The sequence below is a fragment of the Brugia malayi genome (genome assembly GCF_000002995.4).
Source record: "Brugia malayi strain FR3 genome assembly, contig: Bm_v4_Chr1_scaffold_001, whole genome shotgun sequence".
NCBI classification, from domain to species: domain Eukaryota; kingdom Metazoa; phylum Nematoda; class Chromadorea; order Rhabditida; family Onchocercidae; genus Brugia; species Brugia malayi.
This window is the reverse complement of record NW_025062475.1, coordinates 8735889-8758252: the sequence shown is the minus strand read 5'-3', so window position 1 is coordinate 8758252 and position 22364 is coordinate 8735889. Positions and strand designations below refer to the sequence as shown.

General features: G+C 33.9%; 6 protein-coding genes across 7 annotated transcripts; 3 read left to right on the top strand and 3 right to left on the bottom strand.

Moving 5' to 3' along the window:
- Nucleotides 1-17: 17 nt before the first annotated feature.
- Bma-ugtp-1 (Uncharacterized protein) lies at nt 18-2875 on the bottom strand (the record flags this gene model as incomplete). 2 transcript variants are annotated; one of them, XM_043077180.1, is made up of 7 exons in its annotated part: nt 18-211; nt 467-661; nt 737-836; nt 1216-1467; nt 1929-2036; nt 2350-2540; nt 2836-2875. In XM_043077180.1, 7 exons carry the CDS (start codon nt 2873-2875, stop codon nt 18-20), a joined length of 1080 nt encoding a protein of 359 aa, XP_042933114.1. The 2 variants fall into 2 exon arrangements, with proteins under 2 accessions (XP_042933114.1, XP_001900569.2); XM_001900534.2 differs by lacking the exon at nt 2836-2875 and having other exon boundaries at nt 2350-2538.
- Nucleotides 2876-4529: 1654 nt separating this feature from the next.
- On the bottom strand, nt 4530-7078 carry Bma-sma-2 (Uncharacterized protein; the record flags this gene model as incomplete). Its single annotated transcript, XM_043077179.1, has 8 exons — nt 4530-4592; nt 4784-4951; nt 5105-5283; nt 5482-5692; nt 5826-5897; nt 6150-6467; nt 6743-6909; nt 7012-7078. 8 exons carry the CDS (start codon nt 7076-7078, stop codon nt 4530-4532), a joined length of 1245 nt encoding a protein of 414 aa, XP_042933113.1.
- Nucleotides 7079-7772: 694 nt separating this feature from the next.
- Bma-vps-53 (Uncharacterized protein) lies at nt 7773-14024 on the top strand (the record flags this gene model as incomplete). The annotated part of the gene is made up of 15 exons (XM_001900532.1): nt 7773-7898; nt 8182-8406; nt 8534-8723; nt 9349-9533; nt 9693-9862; nt 9925-10041; nt 10236-10377; nt 10819-11054; nt 11294-11416; nt 11594-11717; nt 11977-12098; nt 12267-12446; nt 12931-13102; nt 13405-13591; nt 13933-14024. The coding sequence occupies 15 exons, from the start codon at nt 7773-7775 to the stop codon at nt 14022-14024; spliced, it is 2391 nt and encodes a 796-aa protein (XP_001900567.1).
- Nucleotides 14025-15176: 1152 nt separating this feature from the next.
- Nucleotides 15177-17359, top strand: Bm16917 (Uncharacterized protein; the record flags this gene model as incomplete). The annotated part of the gene is made up of 8 exons (XM_043077178.1): nt 15177-15193; nt 15424-15556; nt 15632-15749; nt 15956-16152; nt 16428-16572; nt 16654-16796; nt 16953-17175; nt 17307-17359. The coding sequence occupies 8 exons, from the start codon at nt 15177-15179 to the stop codon at nt 17357-17359; spliced, it is 1029 nt and encodes a 342-aa protein (XP_042933112.1).
- Nucleotides 17360-17908: 549 nt separating this feature from the next.
- Bm10819 (Uncharacterized protein) lies at nt 17909-19646 on the top strand (the record flags this gene model as incomplete). Its single annotated transcript, XM_043077177.1, has 4 exons — nt 17909-18182; nt 18596-19063; nt 19219-19299; nt 19456-19646. The coding sequence occupies 4 exons, from the start codon at nt 17909-17911 to the stop codon at nt 19644-19646; spliced, it is 1014 nt and encodes a 337-aa protein (XP_042933111.1).
- A 1108-nt stretch (nt 19647-20754) lies between these two features.
- Bma-ung-1 (Uncharacterized protein) lies at nt 20755-22349 on the bottom strand (the record flags this gene model as incomplete). The annotated part of the gene is made up of 7 exons (XM_043077176.1): nt 20755-20871; nt 20956-21121; nt 21379-21482; nt 21554-21622; nt 21691-21804; nt 21943-22091; nt 22199-22349. The coding sequence occupies 7 exons, from the start codon at nt 22347-22349 to the stop codon at nt 20755-20757; spliced, it is 870 nt and encodes a 289-aa protein (XP_042933110.1).
- Nucleotides 22350-22364: the final 15 nt, after the last annotated feature.

Below are 22364 nucleotides of genomic sequence, written 5' to 3'. Positions count from 1 at the left end.
TTTTTTGAAAGAATTATTCACTCTGGTACTGAACTGTACAATAATACTGCTCCACAAACAGTTATGGAACCGGTAAGAAACATCAAATTCAGCTGCACGTCGTGGAATATAAGATGAGAGATCATAACAACCAAGATGATACTCATTGCTGAGGCAAAACTTTTGCATAAGTTATCTAGGTATTTCATTACCAGTGATATGAAAATCCCTCCTGGAATAAAAAGAACTTCGCATTTCTCGCTTACGATTTGCTGCTGTGTTGTCTGTAATATCGCTCTCTTCCATTTTATATACCTTCTTAATCACATGTCCATTTGAAGCATCACAATATTGAGTGAAGGATTATATTCGATATCTCACCGAAAACTTACCAGACATTTTTAGTTTTTCTGACTGCTACTGTTCATCAGATTGCAGAAAATTTCATATAAGTCTATCTAAAATTGAGAAAAAAAAAAAAACTAACCTAAACTCAAGAACAGAATGACAGCAATAACATTACTATTGTAACCATAAAAAAATCCTTTAGTCAAAATTCTGTTCCATTCAGAAAGAATGCATCCCAAAGCTGCACTAACTACGCCACAACTATACATTTGAAGATTCCGTATCCAGAACGGTGTTTCACTGCCATCTTTAAGCATATATTCAAAGTATACTCCTGCAATTAGTCATAAATCGACTATTTCTAAATCTGTACCTGAAATCATAATCATCTAAACGGAAGATTACTAACCAGCAAAGCCTGCAGTTACACATGTGAAGAGTACAGCGCTCAATCCAAGCAAGTAATTTTCATCACTTTTCTCCTTAATGCTTCTTTCGTTTATACTGAGCTATAAATTCAACCCATCAGTTTTGACTGAATGAAATTCAATTTCATTCAAATAAGAGATGGCAAATAATGAGATAACATTGTGAAAAACTAGAACTGTTTCTACCTCATACATCCCATTGTGGTCGTGGTAGTCTATCATATCTTACACAAATAAATTTTCCAGTTCACTAAAACGTAAGCTATAACATATCGAAATCTGCACGAAACCCAAAAACCATACCTTATAAGCTTTGCAATATTAACTTGGCTTCATCTTTCTAGTTGCATACTTCATGCACTCCCAAACAGAGCACAATTAATACAATTAGTGACGAACAGTCAAAAGAATAAACTAGCTTACATTAACTATAAAAGAAAAAAAAAATCGAAATTGTTACCTCCACAGCAGCAACACCTCCGAAAAGCAAAAAAATTGAAAGCCATCGTGTGCCCGAGAATCGTCGCCCAAGGATAATCATCATAAAAATAGCCGTAGTAACCACTTTAAGTTGAGTAGTAACATGATATATACCTGCATTCAGATTTGATAATGCCACAAAATCAAGATTATTTTGAAGCGCATAGGCTATTGACGGAAAAGTCATCTTCAGCAAATCCTTTGGTTTCCCGAAATATTCTTTCTTTATACACTGCAATTCAATTAACTGCTACAAATAGAATTCATTTATTTGCCACTTATTTGAAAAATTCATTTATTTAGAAAACTGCCATTCACTAAAACTTGTCCTTCACTTTTTGTTGCACTTTCAAACTTTGATATATATATCTAACACTGGTCTAAATTTTCTACAACGATAATAATGAATAATAACTTCAAGTTATATCTAATACTGACCTAAATTTTCTCTACAATAATAATAATTTGAAATAATTTTGAAAAAAAATTTCTAAGGTCTGAGAGAAAAAAAAAAAACAAATGAAAAAAGATGATAAATTCTAAAGCGTCCAAGGTTTTGGAAAAAAAAATTAAAAAAATATAGATATAAAAGATTTGGAATAATGATAATAGATTGTAATTGACAAACCACTATATGCATTCACGCTGGTGAATCATCACATGTAGAACAAGTAAAAAATGAAGTAAACTTACTCTAGTAAATTCTTTTACATTGTAGTTATTGATCTGGAAGACAAAGAATAAAGCAATAGTCATTTTGATTATTTCCGAAAGGTATACGACTGTTGTTGAGGAATATTGCTGGAAAAAACAAATTTGTAATAATACCTTTTTATTCCAAACGCAGCTTAGCTGAACAAAAATATAAACCTAAAAGTACAGAACATAATGAAAGGGACACTAGATGAAATAAAATAATACTAACAGTTTAATGAGGAAATAAGTAAAGTTTGATTAATGCTACATATTACAATAAATAATGCTATTTAGAAATTAATAATCGATGATGAATGCTTATTAAACACTGACAATGAAAATTTTGTAATGGCCGTCAAATTGAATTAGTTTTAAAAATTCTGAAATCTGCTAGATTACAAACAATCATATCGCTTACCAAATGTCTGGGAGCACTTAAACGAGAATATCTCACAGTTACTGTATAGCTTGTCCAAACGAAAATCATTTGAATAATAATGAAACATTTGAAACGAAGACTACTTCGTTCTCCGTTTTCAATCATTTCCGATGATGTCAATGGAATATTTCCTAATGGCACTTTCTCCCAATTCCCTTTAACCAGCATTGCTGCAATAAACTGTATACACCCATTTCCCATCCAAACCTTCTCAATACAATCAAATCTTCCTGATGTATTAAAGATGAAAAACGATGGACCTACAGTATAATAAAAAACACACCAATGAAGTGCAATGTCAGTTTCAATCATTACTAAATGATTATTTTGCATATTTATCAGTTAAGGAAGCGTTTCTAGGCAATACATTTGAAAAATGAAAGACCACTTTAGAAAAGAACGCCTCCTGATGAATGCAGTACAGGAAAACTTAGTGAACAATGTATTCAAAAATGAAATGTTAACCATCCACATGAAATGCCATCCTGAGAACTTTTTGTTTCATGAAATAAATTCATACGCCTGGATAATAATAGAACTGAATAGGATATCAATGGAACCAATTCCGTCAATACAACGGTTCAACAAACCAATATAGCACCAAAGATGATTCGCTTATTACGACATATTTTTATTCGAAAAACATCTGAAAAGAAAGACAATGGATACTAAGACTGCAAGTTATTTCAAAACAACAAACCAAGCACATCGATTATCAGCAATCAATAAAGTGTTTATAGAAAAAATAGTTATCAAAAGAAAGTTTGTTTTCTCTTTCAAGACAGCTAAAACAGCTATCAGAAATGCCACTTTCTACCCACTGTCATTAAATACGATTTTTCATTTACAATCGAATCCGATACAAACAAGCTCAGGGAACTATACGGCTGATTCCCAGATTGGAAGTGAACTTAGACATTACACACTTCTATTTGAACTCTGGACACGAAATAAAACTCCGCTGATACTGTAATGTGAAGTATTGTTCCCAATACTTCAACATTGCAGACTTACAAACAACTGTAGTGCTATTCAATTCCGAAAATAATATAACTTGAATGTAAATGAATACATATAGAAGAGAGATATGAAAGACAGCATGTGTGGTCATGTAAATTATAAGAATACCATTGCATATTTATTAGATTTTAGTACAAACTTCATGAAAAGTTAAAGGTGCATAGCAAAAGTGAAGAGTAATGCAAAAGGTATTAAAGGTAAGGCAAAAATAGCTATGATGACATTAAATTAAAAACTTAGACATCAGTAGCAAATTAGAAATTGAAGAGAACTTGAGTAATTCTAGATTTGTTGTAAAAACTTCACAGTTATAGCTCAATAAATTTTCCTACTACACTTTCAACTGCATTGTTCTACCTTCATGCCCCCATATCCCTTCAATTATTTCTCAGAAAAAACGAGATCAGATATTATAACAAACCAAAATATCCTCATTTGAAATGAAATTCTCTTAAACCACAGAAAACAAGCAATGATAAGGGTCTAAGTGGAATTTCACTTAGACCCTTTTCACACAGATGACAAAAATCTGCTAATTAACAGTGAAAATTTCTTGAAATTCAAAAAACCATTAAATTTATAAACGAAGAATAAGAATGAGGATAAACTATTTGAACTGAATTTGTTTCCCTTTTCACTCACATATTATATGCATGACTTTGGATATGAATAATTTTGAGGTTTGGATTTTGGATGAAAACCTAGATAATGAGGTTACATTGAAACATCTAATATTTTATGAATAATATGAAAAAAAAAAATTGTTAGAGGGCTGACGGGCTATTAAAAAGTGCTGATTCATGACAACGCTAAACATATATGTAGTTCATTTTATGTAAATGAAAATGCAAAAAAATGTACAAATAGTAATCAAAATTCTGTTCAACAATTAAAACGTAAATACAACTAGTTATTTTAAATGCTTTAATTGGAAATTATTCTGAAAACAATTGATTAAGAGGCTACAAGTTGAAGATAAAGACAAATTTACATGGAAAAAATGACACGAAAGAAATCTCTTAATTTATTCCGAATGCGCAGATTAAAACAAAAGCAAGCATTACTCACTCAAATGTCACATAAAAAAATTTACATCTCGTCGTTCATCATATTCCGAAAGAAATTGACATTGTAAAGAATCAAGATATTGAAGAAATTGGATTAGGCGGAGGACCCATTTGAGAAAGAACTTTATCCAGCCACTAAAACAAAAATGAGTATTGGTTTTTTATCATTCGACGATATAAGAAAATGATAAAAAATCGATTTCGATTGAATGTGAGTAGGAAAAAAACAAAATAGAAGGATTATGGTTGTTTCCCGATTTATCCCAAATTATTTTAATACAAATTAATCAAGTTTAAATGTTAGCACTACACCATGAAAGGCATACCTGTAGTGGAGCGTGCAGATGTATTTCAACCCAACAAGGCGTAGATGTCACATCCTGTCTCTGATATTCCGCACCCCAACCCTTCACAAACGACATACGTATGATTGTCATATTGGTTAGCTCATAGATTGCATCAAATGAGCAGCAACGTGTCGATTCAGCTAACAGCTGGAAAACAACAAATTCCAGATCAAAAATGACATCTATTGATAAAAATAAATAAATGGAGAGCTAAAATAACAAAGATTTATAGAAGAAATATCATATATTCTTTGTGTAAAGAAGAAAATATTGCGTTTTAAATTTTTGCAAAAAGAAAACCTCTCTAAATTTTGACATGTCGAAAATTTTCAAAGAAATTCCATTTGTTATTTTGCACACTGTTGTCGGATGAAAACTATGAAAATAATTGCAGTTACGAGATTGAATGAATATAGCACTTTCACTTTGGCATTCGGCAAAAAGTGTTCCTTGATTTGGAACATAAGTAAGTTTTACTCCTGAAATTTATGAATAAAAAAAAAAACTCCTAAGCATCTAGGAAAATTATAAAAAATAAAAAAAAGACAGGAATAAAAATTAGAGCTGTAAGAATTAAAAGATTATGGTGAAAACAAACAATACTGTCTCTTTAAAACAAATAATTTACCATATCTAGCACAGGTAATTTGATGGCTGTAAATTACGGAAAATCAAACCTCTTCCAATACGTCGTCTAGTCGACTCGATTTGTTGATTTCTGTTCACGTTAGACAAAAGACCAAGACATATCTTACCAGGATTTGAGGTTGGGTCCGTAAAACCATCAATTTCAACGGTTGGGGATGAAACTTTATATTGTTCACCGACACGAGTATTAAGTTCAAAATAGCTGATTGTAGCCCAGAACTTCCCTTCCTCATATGGTATCTGAAATGAACTCTAGAGAACGATGAGCAAAGACAGAATACAGATTCAAAAAACTTCAGGTCTTCCATATCAAAATAATATGAGAAAACTCGGACCGAAAATTTCTTTTAAATCATAACATAAACCAGCACACCTCTATCGTGGTAACACCGTTCGGGATGATTACACTTGCATCCATCTCGTCGTCACGTTTTGACATCATCACCTGGAAATATCTCTTAAGTTTCCTTAACTAAATCTGATGGGAATTCTTTAATTATACCGTTATAGTAACAATGAATTTGTAACAGAAAGTCCTCTTTATTAGAACAAAAGCTTAACTGAACATCTGCAAAAAACTCAGCAGATCAATACAAATCAGCAGGAAGAAAGACATTCAAGAGATTAGATATTTGACCTGCGTCAGAAAAAATAAGTTTTGAGTGAAACTTTGAAAAAAGTGGAAGTTGAAACGAACTGCATCACTGTAATGACTGAAGTCAATATTGCATGGCATCGATGAAGCCGATGGACTCGTTTGTAATCTAGAAATACGTAATAGTCGTGGTATAATATGTGGCGGTGGTTCAGTATACCGGGGTACCAGAACCGGAGGTAAGATACCAGCACTTTCCACTCTTTCGTAGTGATATGGATTGATACAAACATCTTTTTGACCTGATTCATAACAATAGCGACAGTCATCGATTGCTTTCAGTTCATGATGCGACTGCAAATCTGGCCAACGATAAACACGACAGTAAATTACATGTGGCAACGCTTTCCGATGCGATATCTAAAAAATGTAACCAAATACGTCACAGAATAGAACATACTGACGTCCATAGGAAAAACCAAATATTTTTCCGCTACATTTTGATGACAAAATGAATTCTATAACAAAATAAAAAAACGAATTCTGTGTTGACCTATAATCGCCCAAACTATATTGAGCTATATTACGGTATTATTCAGCTGATACATTTCAAACTCAGTGATGAAGAGATCAGAATTTTCGTCTACTTTATTTCAAAAAAATTTGTAGAAAACAAACGAGAATGAACGACGAACCTGTAACCTGCCGTCAAGTGAACGTGGTATAGTAACGCAGTCTGTTCGTTGACGTCCTTGACACTGCAACGCCATTTCCAAACTTGCCAATGCTTCCTTGTTATGTTTTTGTAGCTTCTTCATCAAACTATCGATAGCTTTCTTAGACCAGCTTTCCTCTTCATCACCTACAACTGATACATTCATATAATTCCTGGCGATAAAGGATTTCTGTTCAGCTCTTCAACAAAGAAGTTACATTTGCAATGAATTTCAGATAAGATACAAACCTTGCTTCCACCCCAGACATTTCGCCACAGCAGTACCCCGCTGACCGAGCAAATTCTCAAACTTCATTCCTCTGCTTATTAGACCTGAAATCTGAGACGAAATTAAATCACTCACCTCACTAAACATTGCACATTTTAGAGCAAGGCATTTCAATACTGAGATGGGGAGAGGAGCAGTGCAGGAATATTATTCTATATTAAGTATAAAAAGAAGGGAAGGGAAATGGTATGACAACAAACTTCGAGCTGAACGGAAGCTAGAATTGAAGTTGAAGTGTTCAAGTTCGGATGCAACGGAATGTAACAGTGACGTGGGACGTAACGTTGCAGATATGAAGAGTCCACTGATAAGACTTTGTGTGGTTACGTGTCTTCATTGTTGCGTGCAAAGTGAACACATTATCAGCCCCCTCAGAGGGCCCCATGATAAGCGATAATGTCAGCGCTTTGAAAGAGTCGTCTCAAGTCACAATTGCATATCGCTGCGTCATTCAGCCATCGATATTGTTTACTAATCAGACTGTGGATCAGTTTTTGTACTTCAAGAGTAAGGCTTGGTTAGTTGCTTAGGATAAAGGTCAGGACTGGAGGACTTGGATGGAATAGACATTCAAGATTTAAAGGGAGTGGTTCAAAGTTAATTGAAGTTGAATGAAGAAGAAAATGTCTACAAAGTTTTCAGATAAATTGATCTGTTTTAAAATGAACGGTCGGTTACACTCTTATGTAAAATGCATTTCGTTTTTCAAGATATTAGCAATATGCTGATGGAAAAAAGCAGCAGTTTTGATGAGAAGGATATGAACGAGGCATTAGAAAATAACCTTGGAACGAAGAAAGTTGGAAGTACTGAGGTTGTAGGAGATGAAGTGACATTCAGTGACAGGGTGAGTGATTATTAGTTTGATAAGGATGACATTTCCTTTATTTCATTGTGTCTTGCTTGATCTCAACATTTTTAAACTAGCACTTAGCTTAATTAATCTTTAGAATATTATTTGGAGTAGAATTTACATATTTAGTTGTAAGAACACGGCAAAGGAAAAAGGGAAGAGTTAAGTTCATCTTTTCAATGCTTCTGTTACGCATGACTGAATTTTCCGTTCTTTTCTTAAACAAGAGAGCTTTCAATTTGGAAAGGAATGGTGTGCTGCTGTACTGCAATTTCAGGTGATTCATACTATTGCCTCAGTCAGTGGTGGTGGATTTTGCCCTTCTGCTGTGGATGTTGTTGATCAGATCAATGCTTTATTTCCAACAGAACAGTCATTATCACATTTGGATTCGGTAATGCAGTCGATCAAGGATGAAATCGTTGGCTTGGATCGTCAGCTGGCGAAACTTGTTGAAACACATGAGAAGGCTGGTGCTGAAGGAGGCCAGGCCTTAGATGAGGTTCATTGTTCTATTGTTTCAAACATTTATATTTGACTGATATATGATATGTGACTAAAGCAGAAATAAAAGCAAATGAATAAATTTCAATTGTTTTTAGATTTATTAATGCGAGATGAATGTTTAGGCCCATGCTGCGATGAGAGACTTAGAAGAGCGTGTACAGGCGGTTTGCTTGAAGACACAGTCCTCAGAAAATGTTGTGCAGGAAATGACTCGTGACATCAAGCAGCTTGATGTCGCAAAGCGGAATTTAATCTCATCACTCAAAGCTCTTCATCATCTTCAAATTCTGCTAACTGGCGTCTATTCACTCGGTACCGTCTTTCTTATTAAAAACTGCTTACATTTAAACTCCACAATAAGCAAGTTCTGCAGTAAACACCTCTAAATGTAAAAATGATGGGATTCAACCGGACAGAGGTAAACAGAGAAAGTAACTTTGACACTCTTAAGGTAACCAAATGCCTTATCATCTAATTCATGAACACGAATGTTTGATAAGATTTCCACAGTCCCCAATCTACTATCTAGCGAAATCATAGCTAAGGGAACGAACTTGGCAAATACAGCGAGGAAAGAAAATCCTGTTGAAGCTTCAGTATATGTATATGGAGAAAAATGGATTTCTCATTCTAATTATTTGGAATACTTAAAATTCTCGTTAGTAGTGCTGGATTTGATTTGGTAAAGTCTGATAAAGAATAGTTTCAAGTTACCTTTCAGTTATATTTTAGAATATCAGAAAACCTGAAGATCTTGTTCTGCTGGTAAGGTAATTATTAAGATTTCCAAGATATTAATTTAGGTCCAATTTTTGTAATTTTCTTTCATAATTTTTTTTTTTTTTTTTTAAGGATTGCGATAGTCATGATTTTTTGAATTCCAAAAAATCTCCACTTTTCGTCAAATGAAGCTCTGTAGTATATATTTACTTAATAGGATCATGGATAGATCAACATCGATATGGTGATATTGCTTCACAGTTACCGGCTGTCCTGAATGTCTTACAGCTTTTTGGTCCTTATATGGAAGTAGAACATATCAAAAATATCTCTGAACAACTCGAACGACTAAAACAGCGATTAACTATTCAACTTGCTTCGGATTTGAAGCATTCATTCCAGGTTTTTTGACTGATTAGAAAATATCTTCAATATTAATTTCCTTAAAAACTAAGTTTTATTTTTTTCCAAAATATATGCAACTTTTTTTTCAAAAATATTTTCCAAAAAATTTTTTTTTAGTTTTTCTTTTTTCCAAAATATGAATTAATTTGTGTTCAGACCGGAATCTTAAATTCTTCGGTAACTGATATGTGCCGCGTTGTTTCATCGTTGGATCCAGTTATACGGGAAGATTTTTGCAAATGGCTCATAGAACATCAGCTTTCCGAATATACTGTGTTATACGGTGAAAGTGAAAGTATTGCTTGGATTGATAAAATTGACTTAAGGTTAGATTTTTATCAAATTTTAATTTACTGTTGATATTTAGTGAAAGACTTGTTTTTTATAGATATCGATGGTTCGTGCAAAAACTGACAGAACTTGAAAAAACGAGTGTGATGAAAGTATTCCCCGCTGATTGGGATATGGGTCGGCGTTTGACTTTAGGATATTGTAATTTAACAAGGTATTTCTTTCCATGTGCTTTGCGTTGGATTTTCTGAATTTCTGCAAATACAATATCTACAATAAACATCTACACAAATTCATCTAAATAAATAAAAATGGGAAGAACAATATCAGATTATAATAATATCTGATTATAATTATCTTAAAGTGTTGCCTTCAATTTTTCATATCTTTCATCGCACAATTTATCAGAGGGATGTTGGAACGAATGATGTCGAGACGTTGGTTAGAACTTGATTATAAAGTACTCGCGCATGCCATCAATCATACAGTGATGTTTGAAAATCTACTTTGCAAAAGATTCCCAGCAAAAGAAGGTTACAACTTCGAAAAGGTTTGTTCTCTTTGACTCATAAAATTTGATGTGAATATTTCATTAGAAAAAATCATCGAACAGTCGAGAAGATATTGCTGTTTGCTCATTGTCAGAAAGTTTCATCAATAAAACAGTTAACGTTGCAATCATGACTTCGTTGGGAAATTGTTGTATTGTTTTATTGAACATTTAAACTGCATTTGTGAAACACCCAACATTTTATGAAATTAAACAATTGTTTAATTTAGGAAATGGTTAGGTATTTCATTAGGCATGGAATTTAAACAGTTGTTTAATTATTGGTTTTATCATTGTTTTATTATTGGTTTAGACTGATCATATCTGAAGAAAAAAGCGTTAAAAGTAACCAGAATGTATAAATAAGGCCATGAGAAATAAAATTTTCTCGCCGATATAGAAACTATGATGTAGAAACTAAGATTCTAACATTCAATTCAGATCATTTGGCAAGTATTTGACAAGTATATGGATGTATTTGTGGCAGCTCAAAAGAAAAACTTGGATAGTTTTCTAGAGGAATGCATCATTAGAATTAGGAGTGGTGCTGAACGACCAACCCGAGAAACTGCATCTCATGCATATCCACTTCCATCATCTGCCGATATGTTCCTTTTGTTGAAGAAAATAATTGCCGAATCAACAAAACTCAGTTCCAATCCAAATTCTTTACTAAGGTTTGGAGTTATATTATCTCAGCTTTTGCTTTCTTCGAATTAACCATTCGTTACCACTTGTCTTTGAGATGTCATTAGTACCGTTTGAGGAAAAATCCCATTTTGCCATCCATTGATAGTGTCCATCACCTTAAGAAAACTTACTACTTTGTGTAATGTAATATTTGAAAAGCAGTTATAGAATGATATCAAAGCCAATTGATAAGGAATTACTTAGAAGTATTTTTTTTTTCTTTTAGGAATCTCGTAGAAGTACTGCGCAGCTGTCTTCGTGGTTATGCTCATGGTTGTTTAACAGCTTTCTTGCCATCCTTATCATCTACTCAATTTTCGTCTGCTTCAATTTTACAAACTTTGATGAGGTTCATTTTTTGATATTTCGTGCTGTTATTTGTTTACTTGTCTCTCCATTCAAATTTCGTCTCATAATTTCAAGATGAACTTCTATTTCATCTTGAAGTTACGAAATTACGGTCCAATTAAATCTAGTCACATTATAGCAGTTTCGGACGTCTATAAACTCATTTTAAAATTTTCAGGGATGAAGCTGCAGTTCGTTTAACAGTTGATCAGCAATTTTTTACATGCTGTATACTTGCTACTGCTGATTGGTGCGCTGAAACAACACTGCAACTGCAAGAAAAACTAAAACAACGAGTGCAGGTGAATGCAGTGTCTTTAACTTGTTGAATGGGGAAAAAGACGAAATCATATATTTTTCTTTTGTGCGGGCTATGGTTATCCTAAATCTGCAATTTATTAGGTTATAGAGAAATGTAATAATAAAGGAATATGCAAACTACTGTTTAAAACTATTTACGACTTGACGGTAGAAAGTATAGAAAATACGTGGGATAATATTAGAAGTATACTCTTTTTAGACGCTAGACATGGGACAGAATCATATCTGGTATTTTTTTAGAGCATCGATCTGAATCAGGAAATGGAATTGTTCTACAGTATATCAAATAGTGCACTTTCTGTATTAGTACAGGATGTAGAGTCCAGTTGTGATGCTGCCCTGCAAACGATGGTAAAAAAAAAGTGATTTTTTTACGCCTTTCATTTCTCTTTTCTTTCGGCTGTGGAAAGGGTCTCGTACTAGCACGTGCTTTTGCGTGGCATGATGAACTCTTTTTTAGATAGCTGGTCTTCATTAAGTACCGAAGAATCTTCATAACAATAGAACCTAATAATCAAAAATGTTTTCAGTTGGCATGGTGTAGAGAGTGTTGGTGACGAGTCACTATATGTTTCATCGATACGAAGTCATCTGCGGTCGAGTGTGCCGCCGATAAGGGATTTTTTCGTTGACAGACGAAAATATTTCGCATATTTTTGTTTGAAGCTTGCTACGCAGTTGGTCAATAAATTCCTGGGTGCGTTATTCAGGTAGATACTGAATGGTCATGTCACTGATTGAAATAATGGAAAGAGTAATTCAGAGAAAATGCATTTAGAGTTGGAAAATGTGGATAAAATACAAGTTACAGTAATGACACATTACAGTAACAAGTTTTTCCATCCAGTAATCATATGGTCAAGGTGATGCAATAGAAATAAAATCTTGCATATTATCACCAAAATGTTGGAATCTATCTACATTGTTCGTTAGAACCATTAGAAATTATGTTTGCATATGTTAATAGTAATGTAAAAAGCATCTATGAAAATCCTACGTTTTCATAAGACAGAAAAGTCACAAGTGGAATCTTAACCTTAATTACTACTCCTTAATTTCTCTTCATAGAGGAATATAAGATTTTCTTGGGCGATTTCTATTTATTTCTATTATTACACTATCGTATAATTTATCTATAACTTGATTTTCTAAATTTTTTTAAAATTATTTTCTTATAGTGTGCTTGAAATTCAGGTGTCGTCCAGTGGGTGTCACTGGTGCAGAACAGTTGCTTTTGGATACACATGCATTGAAGACCTTTTTATTATCTTTGCCAACGGTTGAATCATCTATTAACACGAAACCGCCAACAATGTACACAAATGTTGTAGTAAGAACGATGACAAAAGTAGAAATGATACTCAAAGTTTGTTTTTGTCATTCTTTGAGTTTTTTTTTTTTGTATTCTAGAAGTTAAATGGCCAATTGTTTGATAAGCATTTATGTATATATATGTTATTAACATTATTTTTGTTGAAGTAATCATACAATAAATTTCGTAGTATGAAGAATTTTTTTTCCAATATGACTGTAGAGTTGCCCAAAGGGAAATAAATAGTGGAACATGCATGTGACATGAAAGACAAAAAATTGACTAACAAATTAAGTAACAGTTTCAACAAATTTTCTCCTTTATGGTTAATTTATTTCGCTTTCAATCCATCTTAGATTGTTATGTCGGAGATAAATTCACATGAAGAATTTGTAACGACATATGTACGACTATTACCCGATTCGGATTCTTCGGAGTTACAGAAAGTTCTAGAAATGAAGGCATTAAAACGTCAGGAACAAACGAGTATTATACAAATATACAAATCACGTGTTGAGGGACAAGCAACTGTTGAAAACCGCCGTTGGTTTTTATTTTTATTTATTAAATTCGAGAAGAAACTAGTAAGGACAAGAGAATATTGTAATATGGAAATTGGTGGCAATTTTTTGAAACGTTCTTAATTCTTTGTGCTTTAGTGTTGATCTTTTTCAGTATTTTGATGTTCAAAAGAAATAATCAGATTTTATAAAAAGGAGATGCATTAAAAAAGGGAAGTGTTTGAACTACTGTAATTGAAGTATGGTATCAACGAGATTGGCTACATTTTTTTAGCAGAAAACTTGGTTTAGAAAGTTTTGGTTGTTCCACATCTTTACTTAAGGCATAAGGTAAATTTGGGACTTAATTTTATTCAGTTTTAGTAAAAATGCAATCGTCAACGATCTCGGCATTAGAAAACATCAGCGATTCGAGCATGAGAAGGTTGGAACAGCTGGTAAAGAAGAAAACTTAATACACAAAGTGCTAAATAATGATTTATGTAGAAAGGTGATAGATGAGTTGGTGTCACTGATAAACTGTTCAACTTCTTTGACCACTTTCAAAAAATAAATTGGAAGAGACAGAGTATATTATTTCTGACTGGAGGATATCCACGAAAATAAAGAGGACAAGACACAATGTAATAGTTGTTACCTTGTATAAGTTTTTCAAATTGCCTGTTTTGGCGGGAAAAGGTCGGAAATGAAAAGAGGATATGGAAACGAAATTGGGATGAGGTCGGGTAATGTGCATTACGTGATGACGAGAGTTTTGAATTGTTTCAGTGAGATGGCTGCAGTCGTTTACCCAGTATGGCTGAGAAAGGCGGAAGACTAAGGGTAGCTCTCTTAATCGGGTCAATGACTTTACTTTTGGGAAGTTGATTGGATTGAAAATTGAAGTTGTGTTTTAGACTTGAATTTAAAAGATTAGGGAGCATTATAGGTATGTCTGTGAATGCACTTATATTAACTGATACATACAGTCTTATCACTTCTCGGAAAAAGAAAATGTTATCAGTGAATAGTAGCATAGTAAGAGTTTCATCTCATGGAATAGTACTCTTCCATTACCACCGGTGACGGAAAACTTCAGAGAACTTCGAATAACTCATCCTCATCATTTTTCAATTATGATCAGTTATTTCAACTAAGGTCCTGTCAGGTTTTGTATAGCTTAGCTTAATGGTTTCAACATAGAATTTTCTCGTTATTTTTTAAATTTTCAATTTAATAATCAATAGTTCTAGTCCCACTTAAGTACGAAAGAAAAGTAAGATGTCGGAACGTTGTTCAACAAAACTATTGTTTGAATTACCACTTTTCCTTTCTTATGTCACAGGTCAAATATTTTTCTTTCTTTGACAAAACAGAGAGGCTTACGTTTCTGAATTCATATTTTCTAACTTTTAATTTTCAAATTTTTGGAGAAATTCAGAAGATTTGCTTACAACGTCGAGCTTTAAAAATTTGTAAATTTAGGTAATGATGCAAGTGATGCATTACTGGAACTGGAAAGAAGATACGACGTAAAATTTATCATTGATGAAGATTCAGTTTATGTGAAAGGTTTGAAGGAGCAGAATCTAAAGTTCATCCAAGAAGCACTTTCCGATGCGTGGAAAATGAATAATTTTCAGCGGTTATTGAATTTTTTCGTCTTGTAGTGGTTAGTGGTGGAAATAATGTTACTTTTGTCCAAAAAAAAGAAAAAAATTTCCTATGGTGATAAGAATTTAACCTTATTCGAATTAGTTGGTTTTTTAGTTATTATCGTATTAGTTGTTGTTTTTGCGCTTTAAACAACTATGTCATGTTGATTATTGAATTTCATATTTTCCTCTAATTTGTTATGCTTTTAAAATCTTGCAGTGCTATAGAAATTTGTGAATTAACTGCCAAATCAGATTATCAGTTTTTATTTAAAGTATCACCTTCCGAAGCTGCTCTTATACAACTGAATGCTAAGACTCTTCTACACCGAACGGAAGCACTGCAGTTGAAAGTATGTTTCTTAAATAATTGCAAAGCATTTGTCGTTTTTAATATTTTCCTTACTTTTCTATGGCTAATTTTGCAGACAGATAGCAATGGTCACGTGTGTATTTTTGGAAATGGAGCCTCAGTTTGTGGTGCTTACCATAAAGTAGTTTCGATTCTTCGCAAAGCATCTTTTAAAAACAGCAAGTTTAAATTATGTTTCGTGTATAAATGGGGAAGTAAGAATATACAATGTTGTTTAATTTGGTGTGACTACATTTCATTATCTAATACTTTTTCTTTTCCAGTTTACTTTATCTCTTACTCTTCCGTCATCTCTCTTGCTATGTTTAATAACAGATTTTTTCTCTCGAATCCTTAATATCACTTTTGATGTCAGTGTAGTTTTTTTGCATATTTTCAGACACAGCTTTGCAAGGCTCTAATGAAGAACCTTGCGTTATTTTGATGAATATTCCGAGTGCAATTGCTCAGTTTTTATTTTCAAACAATAAGCGAAGTGTAAATGCTTTGGAACATTTATATCGTTGCGTAATTGAACCACATTTTAAGGATACTGATGCAATTGGTAACACTAAAATTGATATAATCACCAAAGACGTATGTTTCAAGCAGTTTGTTTCATATTTTCATAACTATATTGCTTCGTAAAAACTAGAATTCACATTTAACCCATATTGTTGCATTAAATTCAGTGTCATTATGATTTTCATCTCTTTTGCAAGAATGTATAATAGAGGTGATCAGAACAAAAGACACATAGTAAAGATCATATAGAAGTAGCGCATTAAGTCGGGCTACAAATTTATCTAAAAAATATGGAAAACATTTCAACGGAAGTGTAATGAGCTTGGCAAGCTAATTTCTAATTACAGTTAGCCAATGCATTAGCTGCAAAGACAGCGCTAATGGAACTAATTGAAAGTTATTTTGGGAAAATTCATAAATGGCCAACTCCCGTAACAGTTTGCTGTGGCTCGCATGTATCACGATCAGTTCCGGAAGTATCTTGTCGCACATGTAAATTTCTTATTCTTTTGAAATGTTGCGTGAATAAATTCATTCATCAAGCCTCTTCAATAATTTACGAATACTTTTCAGTGGACGAATGCGAAGCTATGTTACGTGATCAAGCAGACAAAAGCTTAACTTTCACTGTGCCTGCTTCTGAAGCTTCGCACCTAATTGGCATTCGAGGAGTAAATAAGAAAAGAATCGAGGAGCATACAAACTGCTTCATTTCGGTCTTGTATTTTATAAAATTTAGAAAATCTTCTTCAAACTTTGAATCCTCGACAAAGTCTTTTGTTTATTTTTTATAAATGCGAACGAATAGAATACTGGTATTATCAAAAAAAAAAAAGTGTAATCTTTGTTATTCACCGATACACTTGTTGTAGTTGCACACAGAGGCAAGACATGGCGGTGTATTTCCTGTAGAAATAATTGGCCAAAATGTGAAGGAATGCGAAGCTGCTCTGGTGTATATCCAGAAATTTCTGAAAAAAGTACCTGGAATAGATAAAAACATGAATGACACTAGTCTGTCAGGCGCAGTGGAACCATTTCAATGTTTTAATTCTGAATTGCAGTTATCGCAGCGTGGTGTGCTGTCTCCTACTTGTAAGTTAAAATTGGTAGTTGCTATTTTCTCCATATTTCTGATACATTTCTGTTACCAAATATTTGAATGAATAACCTAGCGTTGTTAACTAGAGACACAAATCTATCTATTTACACTTATTTCTTTTCAGGTATTTACACAGCACAAGAACAGAAAATCCCATGCAACGGCAACCTGCTCTAAAAGTGGCGTTAAGGAATGCTTTGTGACGGCGAAATTTAATATAATTCTTGAGAAATATTATTTAATTTGTGAAGAGTATTTTCGATAAGGCGTTAGCGATAAAAAACTGAAATAAAACAGAATATTTTACTATATCTCTGTTACTGGGTTTTCACTCTGTATTAAAAATTACTGATTTATTTTTTCATTTCTTTATCCGATGATTTTTTCTTGCTTAATTCGATAGTGTAATCGTTAACAGAAAATTTATTGTTTTTGCCGAAATAAATTATTTCTGTTGTTTGAATTAGGAATTGTATAGTAAATGTTTGTTGCTAACATAACTTTTTATTATGTTTAGTACAATTACCACACAAGAATGCGATTAAACAGCTTTACTATTATGAGTTAGCAAATGCGACATTTACATATTTTGCGATAAGTCTTGAATCTACTAAATTAGTATCATTATTTTTTTTTTTGAATGCAATATGATTTAAAATCGAGTTTTAACTACTTAGATTATTGTTTGCATTCTTATAACTAACGCGCGGCGTGGCTGAAAGGGGGATGACGTCGCAGTATTTCAGTGCACCGGGTGGTGGCGGTGGTGCTGCACCGGGAACAGTATCTGCATACTTCGCGGCACCAGGAGCAAGACCCAGCGTTGGAGGTGGTGGTGGCGGTGGTGGTATAGGTTTTGGAGGCGGAGGTGGTGGTGGTGGTACAACGTCCGCTTATTTCGCTGCACCAGGATCGGGAGGAGGAGGTGGATATGTTTCAGCGTATTTTTCACCGACTACACCTGGAAGTTTGGGAGAAGGAGGCGGAGGCTCACCCACAGGTAATTTTTTCAAAGCATAGTATTAAAATAATATTTTTTGAGTAGGTATTAGGAAATCCAAATTAAAAATATTAGTTTTCTGAATGTATTCAGTTAAAGTAGAACAGTTCCTGGTTTTGAAAGAAATTGAAAAAAAGATGACTTAGCGATATATCTAAGGAAAATAACTAAGTGTTCAGCTTATACAGATTGAATTTTGGAAAAAAAAAATTAAAACGGCATCCAATTTATTTCGCTACATAAGCACAGAATACGGGTGAATGTAAACGAGACTTTAGCACTAATGGATTATATAATCTGAATGTTCCATATGTGGATCTTTAATGTTACTTTTAGTTCTGTTATGTTATAAATGTGGTAGCTGAATAAATTTTTAAGATAATCGACAAGTATTAATTAAAATAGTTTTGCAGTTGGTGCAATAGATTCTACGAAAACAGCCATTGGAGATCCAACGAGAACTGCTATTGGCGCTGTAGATCCAACAAAAACTGCTATTGGTGCCGTGGATCCCACTCTAACTGCTATCGGTGTTGTCGATCCAACAAAAACTGCTATCGGTGCTGTGGATCCCACTCGAACTGCCATCGGTGTTGTCGATCCAACAAAAACTGCTATCGGCGTTGTTGATCCAACAAAAACTGCTATCGGTGCTGTGGATCCCACTCGAACTGCCATCGGTGTTGTCGATCCAACAAAAACTGCTATCGGTGCTGTGGATCCCACTCGAACTGCTATTGGTGCTGTGGATCCTACCAGAACTGCCATTGGTGCGGTAGATCTGACAAAGACTGCAATTGGATCTCCGACTGGAGATTTCACAAAAACAGCTATTGGAGCGCCGGTAGATTTAACAAGAACTGCTATTGGAGCTGCTCCAGGTAATATATGTCAAACAACAAGTTAACTTTAATTTTTTTGTTTTAAAAGCTTTCGAAGGTTTAAGTAATTTTATTCTAAGATTTAAATTCAGTGTTTAATTTGAGCCAACATATAAGTGCTTCAAAAAAATTTTTAATAATAAAAAAGATTTCAGCACCAGCGGGAGGAGGAGGATATTCGCCAACAGCTCCAGGTGGTGGTGGAGCTACATCTGCTTACTTTGGTGTTGGTGGAGGTTGTTGTCCATCATTCCTTTTTGGCTGAATTCCTTTTAAATTTCGTATTTCTTATCTACTAGCTCCAACAATGAACTCAAAATTCAAAATTTTTCGATACCGAAAGTTTTTTTATAATTTAAATGTGTGACTAGTGAAACATCCTATACTTACAGGTGGTAGTGGTGGAGGCTATACCTCCGCCTACTTTGGTGTTGGCGCTGGTGGTGGCGGTGGTGCTAAGCCAGTTGGAGGTGGTGCTACCGGCAGTGCTGCTGGCCCAGGTGTATCGGCATACTTTGCACCATCAGGCGGCGGAGCCGGCAGTACCCCAGGGGCTACTTCAGCCTATTTCTCTGTCCGATAGCGCAATTACCAAATGTTCACAGGGGATTTAGATTTGTATGCGCCGCACTGAATGCAATTTCCACAATCAATTCCAGTTACAATCACATGATCACCTACTCAGGAATTCACATTCCATCCTACATTTCGAAGATTTCTCTAATCAACATATTCATAGCCTGCTTACTCCTGTGTGCATTATATATATGTATACATATATATATATAGCCAAACGCGCTAGCCACCCGCTTATATCACATTTTAATACCCTGTATGGAAGGTCTGTGGAAAGAATAAAACATGCTTAATACTTCGTCGTTGAATGGGAATTATCAAGACTATCTGATCTACGGATGGCGGATTTATATGCCGCTGAGGAGATCGATACTCCTCTAAGTTAGGCTTAAATACAACCGTCAAATTGAATCAAAGTGACTGCAGAAAGTTCCATATTCTTAGCACACATCGTAAAAGTAGCCCAAAAGTACAAAAACCTGAAGTCACGCTAATCTCTCCAAGACCTTATTTTCTCTCCACATGAAATACTGGCTGATGGATATCCCTAATTCTCGAAAAAAGTAGTGGACTGTTCTCGAAGATCCCAGAGAATAAGAACTGGAGAAGTATAAAATCTGGGCAGATGTGTCTTATTATCTGAAAAGTACCGTTGCAGACCTCCAGAAAAACAATGAAATTTATCAGTGTCATTTTTCTAACTCCAAACTGTAAAACTGTAAAAGTGCATTTGTGAAAAAAGTCAATAGAAAATCAATTTATAGGAAATATGCAGCAGTATGAAAAAAGCCTGACAATGAGATTTTTTCATAAAATGAGATTCTTTTTGCAATGAAGAACATAACAGATTATTGCAAAAGCAGAATTGAGAAAATAAGATAAGCACAGTATTCAAAAGTAAGAAATTAGATGTTTCCTACAAGAGTTAAGAATGAGCATACAAGTGAGGTAAGTGAATGCAAGTAAAGACTTCCACGAAGACAATAAGCACAAAAAAGCAAATTTATATAAAAACTGTGAGTTAACAAAAAATTGGAATGACACATAACAAGTGAAGAAACGCTGCATTAATTCCGAGCCATATATCGGGTATAAAAAATCAACAGCAAAAGATTTCAGAATGCACCCCAATCAACAACCGGTTGCCCAAGTTTCATCAGAGCTTCGTTGGTTCTCGAAAAACATTTGCAACCCAAAAACATGCGTGCACTTAGTGGAGATGGATGTGCAGTCTAGAAAAATTTGTGAATTTCAGATTGTTTCCAAGCCTAATCAATCTGACACATTTCAAACAAATATGGCTGAAAAATAATCACCTTGATAATAATGTGCTTTTTCTTGTCAATTATATATTCTTTCTTGTGAGCGAATCCCCCCCAAAGCAAAAAGACGATTCCTTTACATTCACGTGAAATGATTCGAATTACTTCATCAGTGAACTTTTGCCACCCGATATGATTATGCGAATTTGGTCGATGAGCTCTAAACATTTTTACAAATTAAATAATCAGGATAACAAAAGAAAAAATGTATCCTATATAAAATACGTAAATTTTATGTAGGTTTCACTCAGACATTTTATTCACTCGTTGTGATTTACTTTGTAGATCGCCTAACTGGAGCTTAACAGATATAAATTTTTTAAACAATGACTGCAATATCAATTCATTATTAGCTAACTTGTTGATAATTTCATTGCCATTTATGACTGTTTACTCAATACCATTAACATTACTTACTCAACGGTCAGTGTTGCGTTCAACATAAAGACACCCTGATGAGCCCAAGACTCGAGACAGCCGTGGGCAGGAACTTTGAAATTTGGTATATCCGTCTTCAGTTCCTTAAATACCGTAAATAAGGCACATACAATTAAAAATGAAGCAAAAGTATCACGAATTTCAAATGACTAACTTTGTAGATATTTATAAGTGAGGGTGGAAGTCTGACACCTTTGCAAACTGAGAAGCACAGTCCATGTGCCTGAAACTTAACTGCATGAATTATTCTAAATGCATGCTGGAATTTGAAATTGTGGAATTATAAAATACCTGGTTTTCGCCATGATAAGGGTCTTGACCTATAAGCACAACGCGAATTTGCTGCAGCGGAGTGAGGTTGAAAGCGTTGAAAATTTGATGTTGAGGTGGATAAATTTTCACTCCCTGAATACAAGCAATTCAGGAAAACTTTCAAAAAGGAAATAAACGGGAAACAATTCTAAACTCATCTTTCATTCAACCTTTAAAACCTTTAGTGGTAAAAGTTACCATTTCTATTAACAATCATCATTTTAAGATTACCTTTTCCTTTTCCATTATCAAAAATTTAACAATTTTATCCATATATTCCTTTTGAAACTCAACCAAAAGCACTTTTCGCCAATTAGTATCTTCAACCAGACTTTTTAGATACTCTACTGATCCTTGTGACGTAACATCTTTTCCTGAGACTGAATAATTTTCAGAAGTACCATTATTTTTAAATTTTTAGCAAAAATACTCAAATGTAATAGTGTTTACCTTATTACTATCCAAATGACAAATATATAAAAGAAACCTAAGCTTTCTTTCCCCTCAACAAATGAAATCTTTGCTGCAGTTTCTTTTTTCAAGGGACCTTCCGTCCGTTTGAGCCATGACATAAGATTATTGCACTTCGTTGACACTCTCAACGATACTGCTCTGGCAGTGGAAGACGTCCTATTCATTGAAACTTATGTTTC